The following is a 21450-nucleotide window of genomic DNA, read 5'->3' as shown; positions in this document are numbered from 1 at the left end:
CTCGAGGGGAAATGATAGAAGTTTGCAACTCTGAGGGGCCAGTTCTCTGAACATTAATTTCTTACTAGGAGAGAAAGTGCCAGTTCTGGTAACTTGGACCCCACTCTCTGTGATTCCAGTGCAGGGGCCCACAGAGCAAATATATATTAATAATTAACCTTCATTGACCCTGCTTCCTTTGTGGCTCAGATAATAAAGAACTTGCCTGCAATGCAGGAGACCTGGGTTCCATCCCTGGGTCAGGAAGATCCTCTGGAGAAGGAAATGGCAATCCACTCCAGTATTCTTGCCTGGAGAATTCCATGGACAGAGGAGCCTGGTGGGCTACAGTTCCTGGGGTTGCAGGTTGGATACGACTGAGTAACTAACACGTTCACTGTGTTCATTGACACCAACTCAATGGACATGAACTTGGGCAAACTCCAGGAGATAGTGAGGGGCAGGGAGGCCTGGCATGCTGCAGTTCATGGGGTCGGAAAGAGTTGGACGTGACTTAGCGACTGAACAACAGCAACCTTCATTGAACACTCTGGTTGTGGACTGCACTGAGACTCCCCTCCTTTTCCCTCCCCGGGTCCTTCCTCTTCCTCACCCTCCCAAACTCTCATTACCAGGCTGGTTCACACGGAGTCCAGTCTCCTTGAGTAAATCAGACCAAATAATCAGGCAGCCCAAATGATGGCTACTGATGGACAATATGAAATGAATTGATACACCTTTATTAACAAACAGATCTACAACCATGTATCTTTTTGAACACTAAGCGATAACAGGAGATTTCTCATGTGTTCCTCAAATGGGGGTACTTGCTGCTAGGTTGGGGGAATGGAAGCCACAGAAGAGGCTGCGGTTCCCTGGCCTCCTGGGGAGCACTGGGGGCTGCAGAGGTGTGTGTGTTGGGGTGGGGGATGCCATTGCTAGCAGAGGGCCTCCTTGTAGTCACTAGCAGGAGCTCAGCGGGTCGTGCTTCTTCTGTTCAGCCCCTTGTCTGGATCCTTGCTGAGCTGTGGGTGTTTCACCTCAGCATAGATGACAGAAATGTCCTGTGGGAGAGTGGGGTCAGGGTAAGGGAGCCGAGGTCACACAGAGGAGGAGAGAAGAGCAGGAGTCCCATCTCACCGTTTCCTGCTGGGCTGGCTGGGCAGGCCTGGCTGTGGGGGAAGAGCAGCATTCAGGTTAGGGCGCTGGGCTCACAGGGTGTCCCCTTCCCACCTCCTCGCTGGCACCTTCCTCTAGAGAACACGGGCTGGCAGGGTCTGGCCTGCTCCCCTGTTACTTCTCAGGGCCTCTCGCCCTCAATCTGAAAGCAGGTGGAGTCAGGAGACCCCAGCTGTGCAACCTGAGGCCGCTGACTTGGCCTCTGAGCCTCAGCTGCTTCAACCAGGAGAGGGAGGTGGTGATGACAGTGACTGCCTCGTAGGATTCCAGTGAGAAGCAGGGGAGACGAAGGTCTCCAAGATACTTAGAAGTATCTAGAGAATAGATACTTAGAAGTATTCTAGAGAATAACTCCTCCATTAGACACCTGTTCTGCATGGGGCAACCTTTAGGTGTGAGAATTATATATCTAGTCTATCTAGTATATAACAAGCAGAGGTCTAATGCTACCTATCTAATCTCACATCAGTCCTGTCTAGCAGGGGGTATTGATTCCGAGGCTCAGCGAGGTGATTAACTCTCCACAGTCACTTCCATAAGAAATAGTCTGTGCTGAATCGGTTCAGTCGTATCTGACTCTTTGCGACCCTATGGACCATGTCCTTCCAGGCTCCTCTGTCCATGGGGTTCTCCAGGCAAGAATAAGAACATTGAATCTTAGAGAATGTGAAGCATTATCCCACTGACAAAAATTCCAGCATCTTGGAACATAAGGGCTCTCTTTCCTTTGGGTTTCAGACCCATGTGCTCACCATCAGGTAAAGCCTGTTCAGAGCTTGAGTTGGAAACAGACTACCTCCACCCCCACCCCTGCCTTCATCTTTGTTGTCTGCAAGGATTAAAGGATCCCATTTCCTCATTTCCCTTATTTCGCTCATGAGAACCATATAGTCTGAGGTTGACTTTTTTTTTTTTTCCTTATGTTTAAGTCCTCATTGTGACTCTTCGCAGGAAGGAACTGTGCCCACGTGGGCTTCCCATCTGCTTGGCCATGTTATGGGCACAACTGGTCAGGTCTTGAGGGAAGAGCCCTGTGTCCAAGAGACTCCTTGGCTGTCCACTTTCCCTAATGTGGGGGAAATGTGGTGGTGGGGGAGCAGAGCCCCTAGGCTGATTCAGACCCATTTTATAGACCAGGAACTCAAGTCTCTGTACAGGTGAGACGTAAAAGAAAGCTCCCTGTTTTTGAACACCTATTGCATACCAGACAATCTCTGTGGTTTCTACAACCCAGGTTCTATTCCTAGTCATTCATAATAATTTTACAAAGTAGCCATTATCTGGGCTTCCCTGGTAGTGCAGCAGTAAAGAATGCCTGCAATGCAGGGGCCGCAGGAGACTCAGGGTTGATCCCTGGGTGGGGAAGATCTCCTGCCGGAGGGCATGACAACCCACTCCAGCATTCTTGCCCGGAGAATTCCATGGACAGAGGAGTCTAGTGGGCCTCAGTTCATAGGATCTCAAAGAGCTGGGCATGACTGAAACGACTTAGAACGCACATATGCAGGCATTATCTACACGTTATAGTGGCTCAGACGGTAAAGCGTCTGCCTACAGTGCGGGAGACCCAGGTTCGACCCTGGGTCGGGAAGTTCCCCTGGAGAAGGAAATGGCAACCCACTCCAGTACTCTTGCCTGGAAAATCCCATGGACAGAGGAGCCCTGTAGGCTACAGTCCATGGGGTCGCAAAGAATCGGACACGACTGAGCAAATTCACTTCACTTCACAGATTAGGCTCGGAGAGCTTACGTAACTTTCTCACAGTCACGCAGAACACAGAGTCAAGTTCTGAACTCAATTCTGACTGACGCAGAAACCCACACTTTCCCCACGATTCCATGCTGCCTGTTTGAGAGAGGACTAGCCTTCCCATTCTGCCATCCTCACTGTCGTATCCGTGGCTGGGGTTCATGGTCTTTTTGGCTCCATCTTAGAGCTGGGACTGTCCTGTTTAGACTTATACTTGGGGGCAGAGACAAACTATCATTCTTTTTCTTTTGTTCCTCCACAATGCTCAGAAAAGGGCAAACAAACAAACAAAAACCACCTCCCTAGTTGGGATGGTCACACTGAAGGTGTGGTGGAGATGATGTTTATGATGGTGAGATCTGATAGAGTGCCTGAAGAACTATGGACAGAGGTTCGTGACATTGTACAGGAGGCAGTGATCAAGACGATGCCCAAGAAAAACAAATGCAAAAAGGTGGTCTGAGGAGGCCTTACAAAGAGCTGAGAAAAGAAGAGAAGCTAAAGGCAAAGGAGAAAAGGCAAGATATACTCATTTGAATACAGAGTTCCAAAGAATAGCAAGGAGAGATAAGAAAGCCTTCCTCAGTGATCAGTGCAAAGAAATAGAGGAAAACAATAGAATGGGAAAGACTAGAGATCTCTTCAAGAAAATTAGAGATACCAAGGGAATATTTCATGCAAAGATGGGCACAATAAAGGACAGAAATGGTATGGACCTAACAGAAGCAGAAGATATTAAGAAGAGGTGGCAAGAATACACAGAAGAACTATATAAAAAAGATCTTAATGACCCACATAACCACAACGGTGTGACCACTCATCTAGAGCCAGACATTCTGGAGTTGGAAGTCAAGTGGGCCTTAGGAAACATCACTATGAACAAAGTTAGTGAAGGTGATGAAATCCAGCTGAGCTATTTCAGGTCCTAAAAGATGATGCTGTGAAAGTGCTACACTCAATGTGCCAGCAAATTTGGAAAACTCAGCAAATTTGGACACAGGACTGGAAAAGGCAGTTTTTATTCTAATCCTAAAGAAAGACAATGCCAAAGAATGTCCAAATTACTGCACAATTGCACTCATCTCACATGCTAGCAAAGTAATGCTCAAAATGCTTCAACAGTTCATGAACCGAGAACTTCCAGATGTTCAAGCTGGATTTAGAAAAGGCAGAGGACACAGAGATCAAATTGACAACATCTGTTGGATCCTTGAAAAAGCAAGAGAGTTCCAGAAAAATATCTATTTCTGCTTTATTGACTATGCCAAAGCCTTTGACTGTGGATCACAACAAACTGTGGAAAATTCTTCAAGAGATGGGAATACCAGACCACCTGACCTGCCTCCTGAGAAATCTGTATGCAGGTCAAGAAGCAACAGTTAGAACTGGACATGGAACAATGGACTGCTTCCAAATTGGGAAAGGAGTATGTCAAGGCTGTATATTGTCACCTTGCTTTTAACTTATATGCAGAGTACATTATGTGAAATGCCAGGCTGGATGAAGCTTAAGCTGGAATGAAGATTGCTGGGAGAAATATCAATAACTTCATATATGTGGATGACACCACTATTATGGCAGAAAGCAAAGAAGAACTAAAGAATCTCTTGATGAAAGTGAAAGAGGAGAGTGAAAAAGCTGGCTTAAAACTCAACTTTCAAAGAACTAAGAACATGGCATCTGGTCCCATCACTTCATGGGAAATAGATGGGGAAACAATGGAAACAGTGACAGACTTTATTTCTTGGGTTCCAAAATCACTGCAGATGGTGACTGCAGCCATGAAATTAAATGATGCTTGCTCCTTGGAAGAAAAGCTATGGGAAACCTAGATATTATGTTAAAAAGTGGAGACATTACTTTGCCAACAAAGGTCTGTCTAGTCAAAGCTATGGTTTTTTCAGTAGTCGTGTATGGATGTGAGAGTTGGACCATAAAGAAAGCTGAGCACCGAAGAAGTGAAGCTTTTGAACTGTGATGTTGGAGAAGACTCTTGAGAGTCCCTTGGACTGCAAGGAGATTCAACCAGTCCATCCTAAAGGAAATCAGTCCTGAATATTCATTGGAAGGACTGATGCTGAAGCTGAAGCTGAAGCTGAAGCTCCAATACTTTGCCATCTGATGCGAAGAACTGACTCCTTTGCAAAGACCCTGATGCTGGGAAAGATTGAAGGCAGGAGGAGAAAGGGACAACAGAGGATGAGATGACATCAGTGACTCGATGGACATGAGTTTGAACAAACTCCAGGAGTTGGTGATGGACAGGGCAGCCTGGTGTGTTGCAGTCCATGGGGTTGCAAAGAGTCAGACACAACCAAGCAACTGAACTGAACTGAACTTTTGACATACCTGTGTTTGTGGTGATAGTGGTTGTGAAGTCGTGAAGGAAGGTGGTGGTGATGAAAGTTCCAGTATTTATGATGATGGTGGTCAGGGTGATGATGGTGGTCGTGATACCTCACCCTAGGCCTCAAACTACCCCTTTACATGAACAAAGATGTCAAGGTTGGCTGGAGATCACTTACCTTCATGCTCCCTTGGGATTGTATGAATCTCAGAGTAGATAGCTCCTTCACTGCTTTCATTCTGGCGATGAACTGGAAGAAGGGATGAAGCTTAACTAAGGACCACCTGCTCTCCCACCTCGAGACCTAAGTGTTCTGAGGACACTTATGGAAGGAAGCCAGTCAGGGGCTGTTATGCTGATAACTGGCAGTGGGAAGTGGTTATTGATGTGAGATATCCATCTTGGCAGGAGGACTGTACCCCCTGATACAGGTTCTAGCAGTTTCCCCAGCCCTGATATTGTTCAAACTAGAGGTTGGCACTTAGAGGTTGGTTTGTTTTTTTTTTGTAAAAAAAGGTAGTAAATATTTTAGTTTTTGCAAACCCCAGCTCTGTGATGTGAAAGCAACCATACACAATACATACACAATGTTCCTTGCAAAAATACTTGGTGGACCAGATTTGGCCCATGGGACATAATCTGGTAACCGTTGGTCTAAACCTCCCCCCTGGGGGCTGGGATCCCTTCCTGCTTCCCTCTCCCACCACCAGCCCTTGCTCCTTGCTCCTCAAGTTCTCCCTGGAAGCCTCCTGCTTTCTTCCCCAAATGACTGATTCCCAAGACTCAGGCTCATGAGGCCTTCTTTCTCCTGACTCCCCCTGGTGAGGCACTTCTTTGCCTTTATGGACAGATGCTAGTCCTGATGCAAATCCTTACCGTTGACATACAGTTGGTGCTGCTCTTCAACTGGGGCTGAGGGTAAATTCTGGGGTGGAAGAGGCCCTAGGAGATGAAAAGGTATGATTCACTGAGTGTCCTCAGCAGGCTAGGCAGAGGGTGCAGTAAGACAGTCAGTTTACCTTTACAAATTGTATAAAATTACCTTCATAAATTGTATAAAATATTTAAAAATTAAATTGAAAAAAATGTCAGTGGAGGTTGCTGGTCTTCCCTAGTGGCTCAGATGGTAAAGAATCTGCCTGCAATGCAGGGGACCCGGGTTTGATTCCAGGTGGGAAAAATTCCCCTGGAGGAGGGTGCAGCAACCTACTCTGGTATTCTTGCCTGGAGAATCCCAAGGACAGAGGAGCCTGGCGGGCTACAGTCCATACGGTAGCAAAGAAACAGACGCGACTGAGCGACCAACACAACAGTGGGTTGCTGGAGGTCTGAGACTGGTTTGCTGATGATTGTTAATCAACAGGTCTGGACATGGTTAATTTTTATGGGATGTTTCTTTCGAAAAAAAAAATACCCTAATGGATAGGATGGCTCCATAGGAACCACAAACGGGAGGAGGCAGGGTCAGAAAAGATGGGTTACACCCTTGCGTTGAAACAGTGCAGATCCACAAGTCAGGTTGCTTTTCAGGAGGAGGAAAGCTAATAAGTTTGACAACACTCCACGTGCCAAAAACGCAGCAGGACCAGGGAATTAAAATGCAACATTTACTTAATCGCAAAGCCCCTCACCCAGGGGCCAGCACAGAGCTGGATGTCAAAAAGGCCCCCCTTCCTAATTCTTGGCTGTCTGACATTTTTCACAACCACTTTGCAAAGGTTAATCCTATGATTTCCATTTTTTAAAATGAGGTGACTGGTTGGGAGAGGTGATTTCTTCAAGGTCACACAGAAAGCTGGTGGAGACAGAATCTTAATCCACTGTGTGTGCGTTTTCTCCATTAGCCTGCCGCCTCTGTGATAGCAGACGTTTCCAGAACTTTAAAAATTATGTCCTGGGATGGGAATTGGGTCGCAGGTGTATTTGAGAACACTCAGTTCATGCCCGGTGTCCAAGAAATATTCATTAGCTCTTATAGCAAGAAAGCTTCAGAGTCATCAGGTAGCACCTTTGAACGTGGCTCCTTCTGTAAAACGAAGAGGGCATTTGTGGAGACTCAGAGAGGCCCCTGGTTATTAAACATTCCCTGATGCTCATCCATCAAGGCTGTGATTCTGAGTTTTCATTCCCAAAGAGCTCCGTGATTTTGATGGAACTGTGTTTTATGGGAGGCGTGACAACAGGAAGTAAAATGAACACTTGAAAAAACAGCCAGAACTTGTACACTTATGTAGGTGCTACTTCGAAACAGACCTCCTGTATGACCACATCCTAGATTCCACCATTGGTCAGAACGCTTTGAAGATTGCCTTCAGAGATACAGTCTGTGGGATGTTTTCATTTCTTGAGGAATGGATATGCTGTTTGGAAATAATTAAGGGTCTTGGAAAGTTGAACATGGAGAGAAGAGTTGTTGGACAGTGTTTCTTGGGTAACTGCGGAATTTGGCCTGAAGCTGATTTTCTGAGTGACATTCTAAAGAAGGATTTGTGCCCCTGAGATTCTGAAACGGTAAGACCTCCGCCAGGAGTCTTATTTTCATGAGAGACAAGTTTCTTTTGAACTGGAGTCCAGGTGCTCACAAGCTGACAGTGGGGGCGGGGTGGCGGGGTGGGAATGAGTGGGGAGGCAGAGTCTCCACATGAAGAGGGATGTGCCTTTGTCCCATGTGAAAGGCATCTTATTCTTGAAGATCTTTCACCAGTGACTGCTCCTCCACCATCTTGTTTGGGGCTGGGAGGGGAAGACTGTGATGTGTTGCTTTGCCCTGAAAGCTTTGACCCAAAGGTGAGTGGGTGGGAACAGCCCTGTTACTGAGGCCAGGCCAGGGAAGGAGGTTTTATGCAGGTGCAGGGAGAATAGAACTCAGTCCATCATTTCATGGTCCCTACTCCTGCTGCCTCCCCATCTAACGCTGGGCCTGCCTCGTCTCTCTCCAACTGCGCTGTCCTTAGTTGCTCGGTGGTGCCCAACTCTTTGCAACCCCGTGGACTGTGGCCTGCCAGGCTCCCCTGTCCATTGGGCTTCTCCAGGCAAGAGTACAGGAGTGAGTTGCCATACATCCTCCAGGGCATCTTCCCAACCCAGGAATCAAAGGTCTCCAACCCAGGCCTCCCACATTGCAGACAGATTCTTTATCGTCTGAGCCACCAGGGAAGCCCATGAATACTGGAGTGGGTAGCCTACCCCTGCTTCAGGGATGTTCCTGACCCAGGAATCGAACCAGAGTCTCCTGCAATGCAGGCGGATTCTTTACCAGCTAGGCTACCAGGGAAGACCCCTGGTACCTTAAAGCAACCCTGGCCTGACTGCATGGATTCTAGACTCAAGACTAAAGGAAAGCAGAGATGAGAAGTTAGATGGACAGAGGCTGCTAAATTAAGAAGGGGACAGGAAGCTGGAGGCTGACTTAAGCTCCAACTGGGGTGCCTGGCGAGGTGGTGTGGCTGGGGATGGGGAGAGATACTTTCAGGTACCCTGGCTGTGGACAGGGAGGAATACTTGGAACTGTAGGATGGGGTGGTCTTCCTCAAAAAGCAGGCTAGCTTAACTCCCAGAAAACTCATCACAAATTCCTTAGCAGAGGGGGCCTCATACTTGAATAAGCAAATCTAGCTGAAGGTCTACGACACCAATTACTTTTGCCCTTGGCAAGTGGAAAATAAAAATGTCCCTGGGGGAGGAAGAAATAGGTTGATTTGAAACACTGTAGGTGCCCTAGGAATAAACTGGGACCAAATAGCTTTGGCGCTGGGAACCATTCCCTTCAACATGCCTTCAGGCGAACAAAGGTTAAAATTGGAATAACCTGGAGCCACCCAAGGTGATTGCTTTGAAAGCCAACATTCATGCTTAATTATCATGACCAAGACAGGAAGAGAAGAGTCTTGAATTTCAAAACCCATAGATTACCTAGAAATCCCATTTATCTAATTATTTTCACTTGTTTTTCCCTATAGAAAGGGAAAGTTGTTCAGTCGTGTTCCACTGTTTGCGACCTCATGGACTATACTGTCCGTGGAATTCTCCAGACCAGAATACTGGTGTGGGTAGCCTTTCCCTTCTCCAGGGGATCTTCCCAACCCAGAGATCAAACCCAGCTCTCCCGCATTGCAGGTGGATTCTTTACCACCTGACTAGGGAAGCCCTAGAATACTGGGGTGGGTAGCCTATCCCTTCTCCAGGGGATCTTCCTGACCCAGGAATCGAACTGGGGTCTTCTGCATTGCTTGCCAACTGAGCTATCAGGGCAGCCTCTTTTTCCCTATAGAATCCTCTGCCGATAGCATTACTCTCATCTGATTTTTGTTGTTGTAGTTGTTCCGCAAAAACACGTGATGGATTTATTTCAAGAGTACACATTTCAGTCTTTAAATGTTGTTAAAAGAAACGAGGCTTGTTGAAATGTAAGCTGGAGGCGGGCATGTGGTAGACAATATCTTATGGAATAGTTTCACATCTCATCTGAGACTTAACTAAACTTTTTATTTTCAAAGACTCTGATCAGAGGAACTGGAGAATGGATATAGCAGGAGCAAAGGCAGCCTAGGAACCCGCCAGGTGATGTGCTCGAACTAGAATGAGAACGTGCTGAGCTCCCACTCAATGCCAGGCTAATACATTAGGTATGAGATAGATGCGACCTCATTATCTCAGCCCTTACAACCTCCCAGGAGGGAGGCATTTAGTGCACCTTCGAGGGGACTGGCCCAAGGTCACCGAATAGGTAAATAGCAGTGCTGGGACCAGGCCACTCCCAGTCCTCTCCACCACACTTCCTTCCTGTTGAGCTGACATACATGGCCACTCACCCAGAGCCCAGTATAGCACAGAAGTGTGCGTGCGTGAGCACGCATGTGCACTGCAGTTCTCGTGTGCTCTTTCTCCCTTACTAAGTGGACCAGAGCTCCCCTGACTTCAAGGAGAGAGTTGGAGGCCTTGGGTTTGTCTTATTCACAGCCACAGACTGTCTCTCAAATGTGAAGGACACTGGACTACATCTCGTTTGGCTTGTAAGAATTCCTCTGTTTGTGCCTTATTCATGCCTGAGTGTGCAGCAGTGTGTTTGTGTGACTGCACCAACACACTCCTGGGTGTGTGTGAGTTCTGAAAGTTGTAACTGTCCCTCCGGGGGCCCCTTTGTGTGACGTGTGAAGAAAAGTCCCTCTCCCTCCCAGTACCCAGAAGTAAGCAATTGGTCCCATCAGACTCACTTTCCAATGGCTGGACTGTGCCTGGCATAGGGATTCAGTAACTAAAAAGGCCCAAAAGAGTTACTAACCATTTTTCCTCCAGGGTCTGAAATACCCCAGAAGTGCAGCAGCAATGACCGTCATGGCAAGCAGGCTTGCAGGCAGCCAAGGAACCAGCCAATTGCTACTGGTGAGGGCAGATAAGACCTGAGGATCTGGGGAGTGAGTAGAGGTGACCATGAGCATTGAGGATGAAATTCACAGATGCACCACAGACACACACAGGAGCGTCAGAGTGGCTGGCATTAGTGGGAAACGCCTGGCCTGAAGAAGCCTGGCCAATGGGAATGAGGGAAGGACCAAAGGATGTCACCGTGGATGGGCATCCCATGGCTGAGCATGTGGCCCCCCGTGGTGTCCCCTCCCTCTCCGTGGGCTTCACTATTTCCCCACCAGGGTCAGTGGAGATGTTCCCAGCAGGGTCCATGCTCAGTCAGTCATGCAGCGCCTGCTCTGTACCCAGCAGTGAGCCGGGCACGGCAGGAGGAACACAGAGCAGTGAGGTCTAGGGCTCAGAGCCCGGCTGGGGGACAAGACCTACCATCCACAGAGAGTGTCACAGGCTCACTTGTCTCTCTGGAGACACGGTTCCCGGCCTCACAGGAGTAGTTCCCAGCATGCTGCTCTGACATCACCCGGAAGAGGCAGGAGGCGGGTCCCCCATGGGGAGCCACGTGGTTCCGCAGGATGTCCCCATTGAGGTGGAATGAGTACAGGATTGGAGGGGAGCCCCTCTGGACCTCACAGAGGAGCTCCACCTCTTCCCCCACAACTAGGCTGGTGGGTCTCAGGGTGAGCAGGGGACGGGACACAGGAGCTAGGGAGCACGCAGTTGGGAGGTCAGTGGACTACTCAGGGTCCTCCCTTAGGGACCCCTCCCCACACAATCAGGGCCCCCACTGCCCACAGCCCAGGCGTCTAAGCAGCATCTCCCCTCCCCCACTTACCCCACACCCTGAGCTCCAGCTGAGGGCTCCGTTTCTGGACCTGGCCACCCTCAGGGGAGGCCTTGCACCAGTAAAGCCCGGCGTCTCCCTCTTTGGCTGCTGGGATGTGGAGTTCTGGGTGGTGGCTCCTGTTCTGCAGGGTGCGGCCCTCCTTGTGGAAGGAAAAGAGCAGCCGCCAGGCAGACTTCTGACTGTGCAGCTTTGTCTGGCATCTCAGGGTCACAGGGCTCCCCTTGCAGAGCTCGTGAGAGGGGAGGGCTGTCAGCACGGGAGGCAGGAACAACTCTGGGGAGAGACAGCAGGGGGCTGACGATGGGAGTCTGGACAGTGTGTCCCGGGGAGGCTGAGGTCTGAGCTTTGGCCCACTCCAGGCCCCACGGGGAATACCGTCTCCCAGCACCTGACCGCTCATCCCACCCAAAAACCCTGAAACAATGCCCATGCTCCCAAGCCCCTCTGGGGTCCCAGAAAGCCAGACCCAGACGGGCCTTAGCGGTCATCTAGTCCCTAGAGGGGAAGAGTCTGGCTCAGGGTCTCAAGGGGGCGGTGAGCATCACGGTTGCTTCTGGGCTCTTCCCGCCCTGCCCGCCCAGGGCATCTTCCGCCTCCCTGACTCCAGGCATGTCCTATGGTGGGGGAGGGTATGTAGATAGCATCTTGGGCATCTCAGGGCCCTGACGACTGACTCAGCAGCAGGGGCAGCCAGAGAGAGGGGTGCAGCCCCAAGCCCTGCTGTCCTCTAAGACCAGGCCCCTGAGCAGCACCGTAACCATCCCACCCCCCAAGTGGTGACTCACCTTGGACTTGAACCATGACAGTCCCTGAATCCCATGAGTCCGTGTTTCTGGCATATTTCACCCGCCCAGTGCAGTTATACCGGCCACTGCTGTTAGCTGTTGCTGTCCCCAGGAAGAGAGGCTGGTTGTTCTTAGAGAAATGGAGGAGTTTTTCATCTCTGTAGAATTTCACCTGGGACAGCGCTGCATTCTTCCTTCCCCGGCATCGCAGAATCAGTATATCCCCCTCAAACACGAGGTATGGCTGGGCTTGGGGGCTCAGCCAGACTGTAAGATGCAGGAACAGGGTCACCCTGGAGCTGTGGGTCTCTCAGTCCATTTCCTTCCTCTTCCCGAGCCTAATCCCACCCCCACCCCAGTCCTGGGATGGAGGCTCCTGGATGGCACCCTCGCAGCTGCCACTGTCCCGGGCCGTCATGCCAGGCCGGGGCCGGCCCTCTGCTTTCCTGCACTCCTTCCTCCCTGCTTCCTCTGCCCTTCTCTTTTCCTCCTCCCTCCTCTCCCTTCTTTCCTCTCTCTGTGCCTTCTCTCTGGCCTCCTTCCCGCCTACCCTTCTTCTCTCCATCCCCCTGCGCCACCCCGCCGACAGGACCAGGGATGGAACCCTTGCCCTCTGCAGCGGAAGCTCAGAGCGCTAACCACTGGACCATCAGGGACGTCCCCCTCCTTGTTTGCTTTTGCAATGCCCTTTCCTCTGCCACCTTGGCAAGCTTGAGGCAAATTGCGTTCCTTCCATCCGTTGTTCTTTGTCCTCTTGATTGGATCCCCGTTCTCTTAGTTTGGTTTCTTCTCCCCTGGTGACCCCAGCACAGCTCTTTCTGCAGCATCCACTTTGGATGGTATGTGCACCCCTCCCCACCAGAGAGGAGCTGAAGGGGTGCGTGTTGGACGTGCCATGGCCTGGGCTCGCTCCCCCCGACTTCCCTCATCGGGCTTCCCCGGGCCCAGCCTCCATCAGCACTCCCAGCAGCAAGGTTCATTTCCACCACAGTCACAATGTGGGATCTGCCACCTCTGTCCTCATTTCTAAAATGCCTTTTATGCCCTGATGTGGACAAGAGAAGAGCTCCTGGGGCCCCGGCATCATCTGCAGGGCAATCCCAGACTGGCCTGGCCCTGGGACATACGTCTTTGGCAAACCAGGTACCGCTGGTCTCAGACAACCTCAGAAGCCTGACAGTAATGATGCGTAATCAGATTGGGAGCCCCCGAAAGAGCCACAGCACATCCTACCTTCGTCTGGTTCTCCTGGATCCCTCGGACTCTTATTCTCACCCAAGAACTAATGATGCTCACAGCGTAGCTGAATAATGGGCCTTGCTTCCTTGGCTGCTCTTTCTACCACCACTAAATATTGGTTTGGATTCTTCCTCGGGCATCACAGAACATGCCCCCAGAGGTCAAGATTTCATAGGTCAGAGTTTTCACCCACTTGACAGAAGCTCCATGGAGGTCAGTGGGACAGGATGAGCAGGAGGGCAAAGGTAGCCAAGGGAGAAAGAAGGCTGACCCACAGACAAAGATGCCTGCTTCCTTGAGCGTTAGCAGGGTGGACGCGAATCCAGATGTTGATGAGTGGGGATGGCAGAAGCTCCAGAGCCACACTGAGAGGAGGAAGTGGGGGCCGTTGGACTTATAAGGGGGCCGGGTGGAGGCCTAGAGTCATTCTTCTGGAACTTGAAGTCACCCTGTAACTATCCTCAGCCTGAGACAGTGAGGTCCTGGGTTTCTCCTCTTCCTAGGCATTGGGGAAGACTCCTGAGGAAGAGATCCAGGCTGGAGCTGCTCTGAAGATGCTGCTGGGGGACCCAGTGCTGTCGCTGTTGTTCTGTCTCTCAGTCGTGTCTGACTCTTTGCAATTGCATAGACCTGCAGTGTGCCAGGCTTCCCTGTCCTTCACTATCTCCTGGAGTCTGCTCAAACTCACGTCCAAGTCATTTCTAGCAATACGCAGTGATACTAGAAAGAGCAGCCAAGGAAGCAAGGTCCGTCATTCAGCTACACTGTGAGCATCATTAGTTCTGTGAGGCAAAGAGTCCTGGGGATCCAGGTGGACCAGGTGAAGACAGGATGTGCTGGGGCTCTTCTTAGGCCTTCCTGTCTATTACTCATTGTTACTCCCAGGCTTCTGATGCCATCCAACCGTCTCATTTTCTGTCGTCCCCTTTTCTTCTTGCTCTCAATCTTTCCCAGCATCAGGGTCTTTATCAATGAGTCGGCTCTTTGCATCAGGTGGCCAAAGTATTGGAGCTTCAGCTTCAGCATCAGTCCTTCCAATGGATATTCAGGGTTGATTTCCTTTAGGATTGACCCAGTGGCTCTGATTTTACCCATCTATTAAGTTATGGCCCAGAGACACCCTTGGAGATGAAAGAGACACGGACAAGACTCACCAACTTTCCCAACACAGGGAACTGCAAGAGAAAAAAAGTGATAGATTAAGTAGCAGAAAGAACTTTCTGACAAGGAGAGGGCCTGTCACCGTATAAATAGATGCTAACATTCATTCAACCAGTCAACCACCCAGCCCCCTAAGCACATAACTATCTAAGCCACCCAGCCACTCAGCACCCAGCCACCCAGCTATCTAGCCAAACAGCCACCCAGCTATCTAACCAAACAGCCACTCAGCCACTCAACTTTTATGGTGGACCTACTGCCTGGAATTCTTTGCCCAATCTCAGTTCACATATTACCCCCTTAGACAGGTCTTGCTGGGCTTCCCAGGTGGTGCTCATGGTAAAGAACCTGCCTGCCAATGCAGGAGAGGCAAGAGACACAGGTTCAATCCCTGAGTTGGGACGATCCCCTAGAGGAGGAAATGGCAACTCCAGTATTCTTGCCCGGAGAATCCCATGGACAGAGGAGCCTGGCAGGCTATAGTCCATATGGTTGCAAAGAGTTGGACATGATCGAAGCAACTTAGCACAACTATCATAATACCCTATTGTATTGCCATCAGAGCACTTATCGTCATTTAAAATGACCTTACCATTAAATTGCCTACTTGTAATCACCTGTCTCCCTCCCTCTGTCTAAAACTTAAGCCCCATGAGAGCAGCTCCTCTGCCTGTCTAGTTCACTGCCGTATCACCTACACCTAGGGCCGTGCCTGGACCATGGTCTGTGTTCAATAAGCATGTGCTAAATAGATGCACAAATGCTTCCCCAACTTGTGCAGGGCAGGGAACAAAAAGTAGAAGACACAGGACTAGATTCTTACACTATTGGGCCTGAAGGGCCTGTTTACACGTACAGAAGAACTCAGCAAAGCAGGACCGGATTCTTGTGGCCCATCTGCCCACAGAGCTCTGGGGAATAGAGTATATGGAAGTGATGATAGGAAGGAGGTAAGAATAGACTGTATGGATGTGATCATAGGAAGGAGGTGAGGTTTCCCTGGAGGAGTAGTCACTAAACGATTGTGGGGCATGGACAGGCAGCTTGGATGCATGAGAGAACCAGCAACAGGCCAGCACACCGCACCGGGTTGCATCCTGTATGCGTTGCACTAATGCTTCTAGATGAACGAATGCTTGAGGACAGTAAGTGGACAGGAAAGTGAAAGTGTTTGTTGCTTAGTCACATCTGACTTTTTGTGACCCCATGGACGGTAGCCTGCCACGCACCACTGTCTGTGGGATTCTCCAGGCAAGAATACTGGAGTGGGTAGCCATTTCCTTCTCTGGGGGATCTTCCCGAGCCAAGGATCAAATTCAGGTCTCTTGCATTGCAGGCAGATTCTTTATCATTCGAACCACCAGGGAAGCCCAGGTGGCCTGGAAAGAGAGGCCAAACCACAAAATGATGACAGATGAGATTAGGCAGGTGTGATCAGGCTACGGGATGGGAGACCCTAAACTGAGGGGCAGAGTTGGATGTAAAGCAGTGGAGCAGACTCTGGGCTTTGGGGCAAGAGGCAAAAGAATGAATGATGTAGGGCTGAGTGTGGTCAGTCCAGCCTGTCCCCAGGCATTTACTTGTGCCTCTCTTTGCTGGGTGCTGTGCAGAATCCTGAGAAATGCAAGAATGGTCTTGGGAGTTGGGGGGAAGATCCCCTCAGCAGATCTGGCGTGTGTGTTCATTCACAGGCCATCATGCATGCTGTCTGCATGATTTGGGACATATTCTCTACCTACTCAGCTCAGGTCAGCTCCCCCGCAGGTTCTCAGGGTGTATAAGATTACGAGTCCATCCCTTCATCTTCCCCTGCCTGCAATCTAAGTGCATCTTCTGTGATCTTGGTGTAGTGGGAAGCACACAGGCTTTGGAACCAGATGACGTGGACTGATCTCATGAGTCCATCTCTTTCTATGGGAACTTGCACAGGTTGTTTAAAGCTCAAGAGCCTCCAATTCCTGGCTCTGTCTGTATAGTGGAAATGGCAATGAAATGGAGCAGGACCGTATGGTCCTTGCCCCTCCCCACACCGGCCTCTCTGCTTGCCACTTGCCTCTGGAAAACCTTAGTCAAAGAATCAGCTTAATCAGAGAAGTGAGAAATGCTGAAACAAAGGAAAGCAGTCAAAGGGGACCAAATAATAATGTAGTCATTAAGCACAGTCAAGCACCTTTAGTTCCTTCTCAAGGGCTACAGGTAATATTCTGAGCCATATCCTGTGAACTGTCTTATAGACACCAAAACCCCAGGTGGAGGAATTAACTGCATGATGCCCAGACAGTCCAGGACATGAGCTGCCACAATTCCAAGAACTCACCGCAAAGAAATGGGAACAAATGGACCACAAAACTGAAGGTTAACTGTACCTAAAACAACCAAGGTGATGCCAGTCAGACCACTGATGACCACTTTGAAGATGACTGTCAGAGATGACTGCTGTTTCTGCATGTCACCCGCCACCCCCCACTCTGTCTATAAAAGCTCTCACCGGCTGCCTGTCAGAGGGGGAGTCAGCCTTTGGACAGATGTCCGCCACCCTCTCCCACAGTTGCTGGCTCCTGAAATAAAGCACTTTCCTTTCCACCAACCTGGCCTGCTTATTGGCTTTTGAGTGGCAAGCAGCCAGGTCCCCTCATGCATACCTTTTGGTAACAATAAGTCGTTTTTCCCTTACAGAGCAGTTACATAGATTATACCGACCCCCGTCTGGGGAGGTGGCTTCTACATTAGCCGAAAGCAGAAAGAAGGCCTGATCTCAGAGTGACTAAGACCTCACTGGGTAGTGATGCCTCCCCTTCCTTTCCCTTCCCCACTGGAAAACAGTTCTGCAGCTACAAAGTGATGAACAGCAAGGCTGAGGTGTCTGATGCCTATAACAAGAGGGTAGGCTCCAGCAAGCATAGATGCTTCAAATAAGCTTGTGCCCCAGATCCCAACGACTTGCTCTCCAGGGCACTGCAAGGCCTCGGGGTTGCGATTGCAGAACCACTGTGTATAATCAAAACGGCCACCAACTGGGGAAAAACAGAGTAGATGACATCTGCTTACAGCAGTTCCTATGACGAGAACCCGAGGGCTTCAGTCAGGTGCAGGCTGAAGATGAGGCGACAGTGTGATGTGAAACCAAGAGCTACGGTAAAGCTGTGGAGTCCTGGATGGCGGAAGTCACAGCCCCAGTGAGCTCTGCACTCATTGGGCCGCTTTGGGAGGGATGAGAAAGCCCGGCTCCTGACCCACTGACAAAGCTTAGCAGGACCGAGAAGACCAGGGCAACGAACAGGGCCTAGAAACCATTTCCTATTAGAGGAATTGGGAGACGTTTATCTGAGAAAGATGAGACAGAGTAGGGATAGTCAGTGGCCTTCAAATACCTGATGGGCTAAGCTTAAAAGAAAGGAGAGGCTTGTAACTTCATGGGGGTCTTCCCGGCCGTCTCACATCTCATGCATTGGCAGGCAGGGTCTTTACCACTAGCACGACCTGGGAAGCCCTCATAGGGCAGAAGTGGAACTAGTTAGATCAGAGAGGCAGGTTTCAGCTCCACACGAGGAGCTACATCACAGTAAATCTCTACCACATTGCAACATGCTACTCTGCCAAGGGGTGGCAGCCGCGCACCGGGAGGGCTGTGTGTCACGGCTGCTGTGTGTGTATGGGGGTGGGTTCCAGTACGAGGACTGAAGCTGGCCTATGCACAGCTCAGAGGAAGATCGAGGTTCAATGCCTAAATTTTAAATACATCTTAGTGTGTGTTAATCACTCAGTCGTGTCCAACTCTTTGCAATCCCATGGACTGGGGCTTGCCAGGCTCCTCTGTCCATAGAATTCTCCAGGCAAGAATACTGAAGCGGGTTGCCATTTCCTTCTCCAGGGGATCTTCCTGACCCAGGGATTGAACTCAGGTCTTCTGCGTTGCAGACAGATTCTTTACCATCTGGGCCACAAGGGAAGCCCAGATATACCTTCAGTATACAGCCATGACCAGAGTGTTCAGCCTCAGGGCTTCTAGCTTCTAGAACCTGTGACAGACAGTACTAGCAACAGGTACCATTTGCTGTGTGACCACATCCTGCCAGGCGCTTTAAATGAGTATAATTTCTAGTTTCACCTGATTAAAATCCAACTACATCCAGACTAGAGGTAGTGAGACAGAACAGAGAAAGCACAGGGTTTGACAAAATGGATTGGGTTCCCATCTCTGTTTTGCTTGTTAGCAGGGTAAATCTAGGCAAGTTTCTCAACATTTTTGAACCTCAGTTCAAACTGCTTCACAGGGATAAAAATTAAACCCTCCCCTATAACGACTCTGAAGGTTATATGACATAATGCATGTACTGTATATTTAATTTTTTTTTCCCTCTCCTCTGTCTCTCTGGCCACATCTGAGAGGAAATAGCGCTAGAGAGGAAATGGCAGCTTTACCCTTAACGGTAACTTTGTTCCGACACTTTCAGACAGGGGGTCTGACCCTCAGGCTGGCTTTCAGGGGTCCTGAGCATCAGATGTGACTCAGTCCCGCCTGGGTTTCCCATATGCCATCCAATTATTCAGCCAGTTACTGACTTTCCACTCCTCCTCCTTTGCTTTCCCCCATCCAGATCCTGGGCTACACGCCGGGGAGCTCTTAGATTTTTATCTAGTCAAGTCCAATGACTCTATTCCTTTCGCAAGGAAGGGATGTGCCCTTAAGAATCTCCCATCTGGAGCGTATTCAGGCACGAGGCCGTCCTGTCCCTGCCCTAATGTGAGCACTGACCTTCTCACTTGTCCAAATGACCATTCATAGAACACACAGGGCAACATGGTGATGTTGGGGAAGGAAGAGCCCTGAGTGGAACAAGTATTTTCTTCTCAGAGGCTAAATTCCCACAAACTCTACCCAGGTAGGGGGTGTTTTTAGGAATGCACTTGCTTTTCAGGGCTTCCCGGGTGGCTCAGGCAGTAAAGAATCCGCCTGCAATGCAGATTCTGGATTTAATCCCTGGGTGAGGAAGATCCCACGAAGAAGGAAATAGTTATCCACTCCAGTATTCTTGCCTGGAGAATTTCATGGGCAGAGGAGCCTAGCGGGCTACGGTCCACTGGGTTGCATAGTCAGACACGACTGAATGACTAACACATTTGCTTTTCTGGTTCAGTGAAAACAAACTTCTGGGATCAAGCTTAAAACAAAAAGCAAGTCAACTCAGAAACTGTGAAGCGAAGTGATCTACGTGCCCAGACTCTTTCCTTTTGAGTGTAGCCTCTGACAATGGCTGAGACTGAGCTGAATCTAGGGGAGCCGAGCAACCCGTCCCCACTCCAATCCTCTGTCTGGAGACCAGTCCCTCCTGGCACGTGTGACCGGCCCCAGTGGATCAAGGAGACAGCTATGGGTTCAGGAGAATGGATCTGAACCTTCGTATAGGTCCCTGTGGACTTCCCAGGTGGCTCAGTGGCAAAGAATCTTCCTGCCAGCGCAGGGATGCAGGAGATGCAGGCTTGATCCCTGGGTCAGGACGATCACCTGGAGAAGGAAATAGCAACCCACCCCAGTATCGTTGCCTTGGAAATCCCATGGACAGAGGAGCCTGGTGGGCTACAGTGCACGGGGTTGCAAAGAGTTGGACACGACATAGTGACTCTACAACAGCAACAATAACAATAACATGGGTCCCCATGGGCCAGTCAGACCCAAATCAGAACCTCCCCCTGACAGAGAGAGGAAGTAGGCAGAATAGGAATGGTCATTTTGAAGAGGGCTTTGGACAGTCAGGGCATAAACCTCTTGACCAGGGAAGGAGCCCAGTCATTGTTGACTGGTTCCAAGAAAAGGCTGAGGCTTCTTGGAATATACCTTCTTGTAAAACCTCACGTTTAGCTCCGCTTGCTGAGCAAAACGTGTGGAACTGCCTTTTGTCCACTTCCCTGATCTTTCCTCTGCACCCCAGCAGCCTCCTTTCCTTCTGTGATTTTATTTTCCTTTCAAGATAGACCTGATGGATAATTTAACTTGATTTCACAGGGTGAAAAATGTCACTGGACTTCAGCATGTGATTTTTTTTGGCTCCCTAAATTAGCTTTGACACATCAAATGGTTGCCTTTCCAAGGACCCAGGAAAATGGGATAGGAAAGCCTGGGGCTCCCCAAATGGCCTCATCCCCATCACTCTCATCCCCATCACCTCCATCACTCTCATCCCCATCACTCTCATCCCCATCACTCTCAAGCATACCCATGTGCACACACTAGTCTCAAGCTCTAGCCATAAACCCACTCAAACTAGAAAAGGTGAAATAAGGAAGTTTGCATCTTAGGAACGATGCAGTCTTTGGTGCCCAGGAGAGGCTACTGGCACTTGGTGACTTACCAAAGAGGAGCGCAACCATCCAGAGCAGCATGGGGCCCGGCCTGGCGTGGAAGAGGGTACGCAGGACAGACTGGAGTCAGGGGCGAGGATGGCAGGGAGAGCATCTAGGCCACAGGCCCAGGGGTGGGTGGGTGACCCCCTCTGACGTGCTTTGTGTTAGCGCTTGATAATCTAAATACAGGAAGTGGGGAAGAAACTACAAGCTCAAATTGGTATTTCTTCTTTGCTAGAAGGAGCGTAACACAAATAAAATTTTCTTGACCATAAATCATAAGGTAGTCAGATAAGCCACTGGCAAGCACTTTTCTGTTTTCTTAATATATATATATTACTGAAGTGTAGTTGACTTACGATGTTTCAAGTGTACAGCAAAGTGATTCAGTTATACATATACACATATATTGTTTTTGAAATTATTTTCCATATAGTTCCCTGTGCTGTACCGCAAA

The 21450-nt window shown here is 49.7% G+C and overlaps 1 protein-coding gene across 1 annotated transcript; it reads right to left on the bottom strand.

The window, feature by feature from the left end:
• Window positions 954–21119, bottom strand: FCRL6 (Fc receptor like 6). Its single transcript, XM_005677243.3, has 10 exons — window positions 21002–21119; window positions 14645–14665; window positions 12252–12518; window positions 11455–11739; window positions 11049–11324; window positions 10537–10662; window positions 6132–6197; window positions 5434–5505; window positions 1120–1151; window positions 954–1043 (listed from the first exon to the last, which is right to left on the bottom strand). The coding sequence occupies exons 1-10, from the start codon at window positions 21030–21032 to the stop codon at window positions 954–956; spliced, it is 1266 nt and encodes a 421-aa protein (XP_005677300.2). The 5' UTR covers window positions 21033–21119.

Source organism: Capra hircus, chromosome 3, assembly GCF_001704415.2.
Source record: "Capra hircus breed San Clemente chromosome 3, ASM170441v1, whole genome shotgun sequence".
In the NCBI taxonomy this organism is placed as follows: domain Eukaryota; kingdom Metazoa; phylum Chordata; class Mammalia; order Artiodactyla; family Bovidae; genus Capra; species Capra hircus.
The sequence above is the reverse complement of the archived record's forward strand: the minus strand, read 5'-3'. Positions and strand labels throughout refer to the sequence as shown.